This window comes from Callorhinus ursinus, unplaced genomic scaffold, assembly GCF_003265705.2.
Source record: "Callorhinus ursinus isolate GAN/ISIS: 27379988/994484 unplaced genomic scaffold, GSC_fseal_2.0 scaffold8, whole genome shotgun sequence".
Classification (NCBI taxonomy): domain Eukaryota; kingdom Metazoa; phylum Chordata; class Mammalia; order Carnivora; family Otariidae; genus Callorhinus; species Callorhinus ursinus.
In genome coordinates, this window is record NW_027397070.1 from 62148546 (window position 1) to 62158243 (window position 9698).

General features: G+C 57.6%; 1 protein-coding gene across 1 annotated transcript in view; it reads left to right on the forward strand.

The window, feature by feature from the left end:
- The window catches only part of RIN3 (Ras and Rab interactor 3), a 121694-nt gene extending 113157 nt beyond the window's left edge, over window positions 1-8537 (forward strand). The window contains exons 9-10 of the mRNA XM_025869442.2: window positions 4257-4420; window positions 7311-8537. Of these exons, the coding sequence (XP_025725227.1) occupies window positions 4257-4420; window positions 7311-7631 (485 nt within the window). The 3' untranslated portion in view covers window positions 7632-8537. The remainder of the gene's footprint in view (window positions 1-4256; window positions 4421-7310) is intronic.
- Window positions 8538-9698: the final 1161 nt, after the last annotated feature.

Sequence of the window (9698 nt, forward strand, 5' to 3'; positions counted from 1 at the left end):
ATCCATCCATCCATCCATCCATCCACCCACCATCCATCCACCACCCATCCATCCATCCACCCACTCACCCACCCACCCATCCATCCATCTACCCATATACCTACTCACCCACTCATCCATCCATCCATCCATCCACCAACCCACCTGTCCACCCACTCACCCACCCACCCATCCATCCATCCACCCATATACCTACTCACCCACCCATCCATCCACCCTTTCAACCATCCATCCATCCATCCATCTACCCACATAGCTACCCACCCATATATCCATCCACCCACCCATTCATCTATCCATTCAGTAGCTACTCAGTGAGTCCCCACCGTGTGCCAGGCACTTGGGTGCAGGGTAAGGCAGGCGAGGCTTATATTCTCATGAGAATGAATGAATGCTTCATTCTGAACCCCACACTATGGAGCCTCTACCTCAGGCCTTCATGAGCCTTCCTCCTTGATTTATCCAGCCCTGAGCATGCACATGAAAGCACCACAAGGCTGAAGGGGTGGGCAGAGGCCTCCAGACAACAGTGATCTGTCTCCCACAGTCTAAGGGGAAAAAATAGAAGGGAATGGGAGGCAAGGAGGGTCAGGGGGCTGTGAGCAGAATTGGCTTCCTGCCCCAAATCCTGAGCACCCTATTTCCTAGGACTAGCCCCTGAGTAGTATAGCAGCCTGGCCAGAGCTCTCACCAGGAATATTAGCTGTTGTCATCTGGCTACCATACATGTAACCTCTAAAGGGCAAAACCTTTATGTGTCAAAAATTACCATAATAGAATCAGATACTAACAGTAAACCAGAGAAAAGGAGTAGTTCTACAAACTAGCACACCAAAAATTAATAGCCTCAATATGTAAAAAGCTCTTATAAATCAATAAGAAAAGCACTTAGACTCAGTAGTTACCTGGGAAAAGGCCATATACTCATTCATTCAACAGATATTGCCTGAGCTTCTAATTTATGCCAGGTGACAACAGGTGTCCTTTCTTGCGAAACTTTATTCCGGTTGGTGGAGAGAGGATGTCAGACTTTAAATAAATTAAACATATAAGCAAATGAAAATATTTCACATCTGATGGATGTTGAGAAGAAATGAAGTAGGCTAGTGGGATAGCGCAATGGGGCAGGACATGGCTCAGATGACCACAGAAGGCCCAGAGCACAGAGCAGAGAGTGACTTCTCTTTACTTCTTTCCTGATTTTTCAAATTTTCCACAGTGGGCACTGCTGCCGATCTCCCTGGGAAGAAATCACTAACAAATCCTGTTAAGGGACTGTCCTCAACCTCCATAGGTTGTTGTAGGGTCTTAGAGACAATGTCCACAAAAGCCCTTTGAGGGGTGGAGCAAGACCGTGGGGCTCTGCCGTGGTCCGAGCTGGCTTGTTCCCAGCGGTGGTCTGCCACGTCCTGGCCACGGTGACTCCTACTCCATCCTCAGCCTGAATTCTTGTGGCCAATGGGGCTCCGGGCAAGGTACAGTGATGAGCAGGGACAGGGCAGGGACATCCTTGGCACAACTACCCTCTGCTTACGGGCCTGCACTCCCCACCCCCATCCTGCCATGGCCTCCCAGGATCTTCTTCCTGTTCCTGAAGCCTACACAGGGTTTTTGTGGGAAAGCCAAGGTCCTTCAGGCAGGAGTCTGGTCTGGTCTGGTCTGGGCTATGTTGAGCATTTTTGAGACAAGCCAAGTACAAGTAAATATGTAAAGGTCTTAGTTCACGGTTTCTGACCCAAGGCTGCCTGAATACCCTGCAGCCTCTTTCAAACTCAAGGAGTCAGTCTCTGGCCCCATGGGAAGATTTCTAAGGAATCCACGAGGCATTTGCTGGGAGTAAAGATGCGGGCAGGGCAGCGTCTTGCAAGGCACTGCACTTGGCCCCTCCCCGCAGCCCTGCCCCCCCCCCCCCCAGCGGTGACAGACCCTGCGCATGGCAGCTCTGAGGGCCAGAGGGCATACTTTATATCATGGAACACAAACCAGGAGGCCTCCCTGCACCTCTCTCTGTTCCTCCCCTGAGAGCCAAAGTGGGAACTCACAGCACCCAGGACAGGTCCGGCCTCACAGGTATTGGCCCCCCCGGTAGTGAGAGGACGTGGGAGTTTCCAGCTTGGGCAGGGGCTTCCACCCGTCAAGTCTGACAGCTAGCAGCTCTCCATCTAGAAGTATCCCGGCTTTGGGGCAGAAGGACAGAGCACAAGGTACAGGGGTGGGGGAGTGGGGAGGCAATGTTCCTGAGTTTCCCCAGCTTTGCCTCCTGTCCTAGCAGGCTGGTGGCACACAGCGTGCCCCATCCCCAAAGCCCCTGAGGCTCGGTTAAGAAGAAGAAGCTGCCTAGAGGATAAAGGGACGCAGAGCCCCTGCCTTTGGTGCTCTGAGGAGCTCAGAGGTGCCGGGGGCAAGGGCCGGCCCTCGGGGAGTCCTCACTCCAGAGAACTTCAGTTGCTCCATTCTAAGAGGAGAACTAACACAATTGTAACAAGAAGAGCGGTTTGCAGGCAGAATTTCCGTCCCGGTTCTGCCTCCAGTTGGCTGGAGACCTTGGACAAGTCACTTAACTTCTCTGGCTTGGGAAAGTGCATGTGCTGGGCTAGATTTGAGGTTTTCAAGCTGACTGGGCGCTCCAGCATTCTGCATTCGACAGTCTGATTCTGTGCGCTCTGAGACCTTCATGTTCTTTCAGCTGGTTTCGAGTGCTGCTAATTTGGTAAAAGACCAGTGATCGGGAACCACTTTGTTTGCAACGGGCTTATCAGGCATGGGAGATCAGGGACTTCCTAGAAGTAGAGGGGGCCTGAAGGCTGGGCAGATGGGACCCAGGCCCCCTTCTAGCCTCTCTCTGCAGCTCCCACCACTCTGGGCAATTAAAAGCTAGACGGGGAGACCCAGGCAGCTCTGGGCACCTGGCTGGAGCCGGCTCAAAATCCAAACCTCTCCTAGAAGCACCCTCCTGCACATCTTTGCCCACATCCTCTCTGCACGCTAGCTGACGGCTGGCCATGCTGTACAAATATCTTAATAGGGGTCGTGAGTTTTCTCCATCAAAGGACAACACTCTCCCCAAAGGGAACAACCAGCTCCCAAACTCATGGTGGGAGGGGTCGCCTGCCACCTAGTGGTCCTGGCTGGTACTGCATGGCATGATGGCCCCAAGTCAAAGGGAAGTTGGCTGCAAGAGGGTGAGATCCCCCACCCCCACCCCCCGGGGCATCTTTCTGTCCTAGGTCACCTAACCACCTGCGTTACTCACACCTTACTAAGCCCTGCACTTGACAGTATTCATCTCATTTACTTTTCACCACATCCTCAGAAAAGTAAATGAGGAAACAGAGAGAGGACAGTAAGTCCCCCGAGATCCCAGGGCTGGCTGCTGAAGGGCACAGACTCCAAAACTGAATGCTCTCAGTCAGCTCGTGCACTGCACTCAGCTCCTCCATCAGCAGCCCGGGAGACGTGATCACGGCTGGGAGACAGGGCCTGGGAGGCACGCCAGCCGGACGGGAGGGACTCTCGGGACCGCCAGGGAGGGCAGCGCCAGGGAAGGGTTCCTGGCACGGCTAGCTTTAAGCTCCCCTGGAAAGGGGACACATGAGTGGTTCAGAGGCTGGCTTTTCTCCGATAAGGGTTACCAACCCAAGTTCTATGTTAGCTTTGACATGAGCATCACACCCTCCCCAGCCAGGCTGTGAACTTCTTTCCATATCGGTGTGGAATTTGTAGGCATATGGAGGCAGCTTCATCCAACGTAACAGGAATGCTTGGGGCTGCAGATAACTCACGATGTAACTAATAATGGTTAAAAAGTGAGGGGGGATGCCTGGCTGGCTCAGTCGGTAAGCGTCTGCCTTCGGCTCAGGTCATGATCTCAGGGTCCTGGGATCGAGCCCCGCATCGGGCTCCCTGCTCAGCGGGAAGCCTGCTTCTCCCTCTTCTCCCTGCTCCTCCCCACTCACGCTCGCTCACTTCCCTCCCTCGTGCTCTCTGTCACTATCTTTGTCTCTCTCTCAAATAAATATAAAAATCTTTTTAAAAAATAAATTTTAAGGCGTTCCAAAACTCATTTGAAAAATAAGTTCCATCCTGAAGGGGAGCCAAAGACCATCTTTGGGGGGGATCGCTGGACTTGAGGAAGGTTGCGAATGTGCAGGTGACCGACGGGCAGGTGTGCCCTGGGCAGCGGCGGTGGGTGGCGCCTGGACAAGGGGGCGGGGCGAGGAGGTCCCAGCTCAGCTTCCACACCCTGGTCTCCGCAGGGTCCTACTACCTGACCACCACCTACGGGGCCCTGGAGCACATCAAGAACTACGACAAGATCACGGTGACCCGGCAGCTGAGCATGGAGGTGCAGGACTCCATCCACCGCTGGGAGCGCCGGCGCACGCTCAACAAGGCCCGGGCCTCGCGCTCCTCCGTGCAGGTGACGCCTGGGACGGGGGCTGGCGGGGCGGGAGGGGGCCGCCAGGCCCATGGCCCCCCAGCTCAGTGAGCCTGACGCCGGCTGGCTGGGGGAACAGGGCTTTCGGAAAGTATCACAGGCACCATGGGTGTTTGAGTTGAGCAGACAAGACCGGATTGGGGGGTGGGGGATGAGACTTTTATCCCACATTCCTTAGTGCCCATATGCCGGGAGATGTGGACTTAGTCTTGCCAGTTCCCCTTTGGGGAGCCCGTGAGCTGACCTACAGCCTTGCCCCTTTTGTCCCTGGACAAACGCAGCAGCTGCCAGGGTCCCCTGCCCCTCCAATCCAGCCACCATTCCCCCCACCTCTCCCTAGACACACTCAGTATTCAAGCCATGCGTGGCTGCCCTCCTGCCTCCTACACTCTCATCATCCCCCACACCCCTACACTGCATTCTGTCAAGCTACCCCCAGTTCCCCGAACATGCTGAGCTCAAGTCCCTGGTGCTCAGCCTCCGCCCATGCTGGTCAATCTCTTCTTCAGTGGCTGCCACTGCCCATCCTCAGTTGCTCTGACAGACCCTCTGAGAAGCCTTCCACGAACCACCTCCCCACCTGTCCCCCACTCCCTGCGGCCCAGGTTAGATGCCCTCCTCTGGGCTTCTTGCTGCTGCTTCCCCCATAAGAGCACATATCGAACCATATCAGGACTGTCTAAGTATGGAGCCATTGCTCTGGAAGGGAGGGCCCGTGGCTCACATGTCCCAGGGTCCCCACACCCAGGGCCTGGGACAGAGTGGGATTGGGCTGCGTGCAGAATGGAGAGAATTAAAACATCGAGCCAGGAAGCAACCCAGAGTTGGAAATAGCTCTTCAGTCTCACTCCCTTGGCACCCAGAACACACTGGACCTGAACCCCACTCCTGGCTTTCAGGATGGTCCCTCTGTGACAGAACCCAGGTCTGGGAGGCAAAAGGCTGAGGGTCTGGGCCCAGCTCTGTACTAGCTTGCTATGTGACCCTGAGCTGTCCCTGCCCCTCTCTGGAACTCAGTTTTCCTATCAGCATAGGTGGGCTGGGGACCAGATGAGCTGCCTCCCCAATACGTGTTCTAGGCTACCAAGATGATGCCCCACTCCTCTACTCAGTGGTGTCTTGATAATGTTAGTAACTGGCTCTCTGGGGAGAAAAAAAGCAGCTCCGATCTCCTGTCAATTTCCATGGTGTAAATACTCCCACCACGACCAATTTCAAGCTAACTTGGCATCACTGAACTTGAGATTGGGAAGAGATGTACACAGTTGGCTTTCTCAAGCTGGATATGAGCCAGCATAAGTTGGGAGGAGCAGGCTCCAGCCCACCACCGCTCCCCACCCCCTCCTGGGACACGTGTCCCTCCTCCGACTCTGACAGTGTGGGCACTCTTGATCCAAGCCTGACCACAGGATTCCTTACTTCTTGCTTCTACTTTGTAGGTTCCCAGTGCTAAGCCAGGCAGGGCATCCGTGTCGCTCACTGGGGAGATAGAGCTTAGGAGAGAGGCCCAGGATGGGGGGCGAGGAACCCCCTCCGCACTATCTCTGGAGTCGGGGGTCACCACCCTCTGCTTCCTCCCAGCGCCTCATATGCACTCACCACTCTGTAGCCATAATTATAATCACTCTTTTTTTTTTTTAAAGATTTTATGTATTTATTAGAGAACACGAGCAGGGAGAGGGGCAGAGGGAGAGGGAGAAGCAGACTCCCTGCTGAGCAGGAAGCCCTACGTGGGGCTCGATCCTAGGACCCTGAGATCATGACCTGAGTGGAAGGCAGACGCCCTTAACCCACTGAGCCCCCCAGGCGCCCCTAATTATAATCACTCTTCAGCGGTGATCATGTCAGACAGCTGTGCTGTTACCAGCCTTCCACAAGGGGGCAGCCCCGCACACACGGCCTCCTACCTGACCTCAGGGTGCGGGGGGGGGGGGGGGGGGGGGGGGGGACATGGGACTCTAAAGGCCCTGAGCTAGTCTGTCTGCTTCCTCACAGCCAAGGTGCAAGGACTGGTGTTATCTCAGTTTACAGTTGAGGAAGTGGAGGCTCAGGGAGGTCAAGGTCACACGGTGGGAGCAGATTCAAAGCCAGGCAGGAACTGGAGGGCCCATCCTTCCACCATATGGCCGTCCCTCTGGGGCTGGTGGGAGCAGGTGTAGATGCTGTTCAGGTTTGTGCGTGTGTTCCCAGACCCAGCCCCGCCGGCATGGCCTCACCCTTGCCCGCCTAGCTGCTGCGGTCCCCCTCTCCATCCGTCCTAAACCCGCCTTCTGGCCCAGCTCCCCTGCCCCTTTCACTAAGCCTCCCGCCCCTCCTGCCCCCCTGCTCCTCGGAGCCCCCACCCCCAACCCCAGATTTCTCCCGCCCTAGTTCCTCCAGTCTTAGCATCCGCAGCTGCACCGTGGGCTGCTCGGCCTGGGGTCTGCACATTCGATTTTATTTATGCAGCTTCAGTACCCCAGCGCTGGGCCTGGGATGGGGGTGCCGGGGAACCGTGGGGAGGAATTGTTGAGGGAGTGGGTGACGGAGGAATACTGACGGCGAGGCCGCCGACTGGCCACCAGGGGGCGCGCTCGCTCCTCATTGCGGAGACCGCTGACTCACCCCGCAAGGTCGGCCCGTTGAGAGGTGAGGCTCAGAGACAGGAGGACCCCGGCCTGGGTCACACAGCCGGGTCAGCCGCAGGGGCCCCGACTTCCCACCCCACGACCGCTCCTGCAGTCCCCCGTGTGCACAGAGAAGAGTCCCGGGCCCAGAGAGGGCAATGGGCTTATCCAAGGCCACTGCGCTCCTCCCCCCGGTGCCCGCTCGCAGGGTTGGGGTCCCGCTGGGCCCCGCCGGTGACGCCAGCCCCCTCCGCCTCGCCCCGCAGGACTTCATCTGCGTGTCGTACCTGGAGCCTGATCACCAGTCGCGGACGCTGGCGTCGCGGGCCGACACGTCGGCCGAGGCGCTGTGCGCGCAGTGCGCGGACAAGTTCGAGGTGCTGCGGCCCCAGGACCACCGGCTCTTCGTGCTGGTGGACGGGCGCTGCTTCCAGTTGGCCGACGAGGCGCTGCCGCACCGCATCAAGGGCTATCTGCTGCGGAGCGAGCCCAAGCGCGACTTCCACTTCGTGTACCGGCCCCTGGACGGCGGCGGGAACAGCGGCGGCCCGCCCTGCCTCATAGTGCGGGAGCCCAACTTCCTGTGAGGCCCGGGCGCGCCCCTGGCCCCTTGGGGGGGGCGCATGTCAAGACTGGCCGGCGCGTGAAGCCGAGAAGCGGACCGACGGGGCTCCCGCTCGCTCACCACACCACCCCCCGGTGCAAGCCTGCAGGAGCCCCCCATCTGAGCGCGCGCACACGCGCACACGCGCGCACACACACACACACACACACTCCCAAGGTGGGCGGGACGGATGGGATGCCCCCGTGTCACACTTGCTTGCAACATACTGAGTGAATGTGCCTAGGCCCCCCGGGCAGAACAATCGCGAAGAGCATATGAAGCGTGCAGGCCCAGCGTCCTTCATGAAGGAGAGAGCACCCAGAGGCCAAGTTCTCCATTAGACAGAAAGGGAAATGAGGCTCAGAGAAGGAAGGGACTCTCCCACCAGCTGCAGCAGACAGAGCCCGGACCTGGCCCCTGTTCCCTCACAGCCCTGCAGGCCGGTCCTTCTGCCCCACCCCCCTGCCCCCCACTCCTTCCTGTTTCCTGGGAAGGGCTCCTTTCCCCACGACTGTCCTTTGGCGGAGCGGCCTGGCCACAGCTGCCCACAACCCTCCCCGCCATGGAGCTGGGGTGTTTTGGACCCTCCCAGCATCTCAGGAGCATCTCAGGGTGTGTGTTGAGGAGACAAGCCCCCCCCCCAGATCTCGACAGGGGAGACTGCCCTCAGCTAACAGTGCCCACAGTCACCCACCCTCCCCAGCAGTTTCTGAGCCCCTCCTACACCAGGACCATCCAGCAAGGCCAGCTCCGCACCTGCATGGACAAGCCCAGCTCCAGCCACCGGAGGACACTGATGGAGCCCTCTCCCTGGTGGACACACCCCGGGGCTGTGGCAATGGGGCAAGAGATGCTGTGTGGGGAGAATTTAATAAAAGCCCTTTAAAAACTGTCCTCTCTTTTCCTCAAGAGGCCAGAGCTCTGCTCAGCCCGCCAGACCCCACAGGAATGCCTAACTCCCTTCCCAGGTGGGGCTCAGAAGACCGGCCCCCCTCCTTTCTTTTGACAGAATCTGCAGAGTACCATCAGCCACTCAGCTCGCATGGTCCTGGCCCCGGGCTGCCCCTCGGCCTGCTCGTCTCCTGCCTCCCCACCGCCCTTGGTTCCGTCATTCCCGCCGCTGTATCCTTTCAAGAATGCTCTCACCCCTTCCTGCTTCTGCTGCTTATCCCGGGAATACCCTTGCCTGTAGTCATTGCCTGGACTGACTTCTATTCATCCTTCAAAGCCCGTCTCCTCCAGGAAGCCTTCTCTGACTTCCTACGCTGGCCCGATAGTGCTTGTACACATTTCCACATCTCCTCACAAGAGACATCTCAAATTGCAGTTGTCTGTTGATACTTCTGCTTTGTCCTCCAGATTTGGACTATTCATGTCTGTGTCCTCAGCATTGACTAAAAACACGTATTTGTCTAGTGCCTGTGAAATATCAGCCCTCTTCTAGGCCCTGGGAAACAGCAGAGAACAACACAAAGTTCAAATGGAGCCCCAGTGAATGGCAATGAGCTGTGTGCCCAGGGCAGGGCAGCTGGGCTTCCCTGAATGAAGCCCCTGGCCATCAATCAGCTCATCCAGCCAGTCAGCAAACAGCTGTTGGCCTCTAGCTCCAGGCCAGTCCTCTGTGAGATACAGGGATTGCTTCGGGATGCCACCAGCCGGCGGGAGGACTTCCCAGGCCGCGGGTTGCTGTAGGTAGGCAAATACCCAGAAACTGAGGGGAGCCAGCCGTGACTGCAGGCTGCCCTTCCCTTCCCCCCCCACCTGGGCTTCCAGTGCTCCCCACAGCCCTGAGCTGAGCTTCCTATGCAGTCTGGTACCCCCAGCTATAAGGTAAGCAAGTGCCCACTGCCTCCCACGAGGCCTGAGACAGATGGGGAAAGTCAGAGGGGGGCTTTTGCCCAGGTGGGGCCCCCAGTTTGGGGCAGGTTTGGAATCCAGACGCTGGATTGGGCCCCAGCCCCCATGTCCAGCTCCCAGGAAGCAGCCAGAAGGCTGATCAGCACGTGTGTGTGTGTGTGTGTGTGTGTGTGTGTGTGTGTGTGTGTGTGTG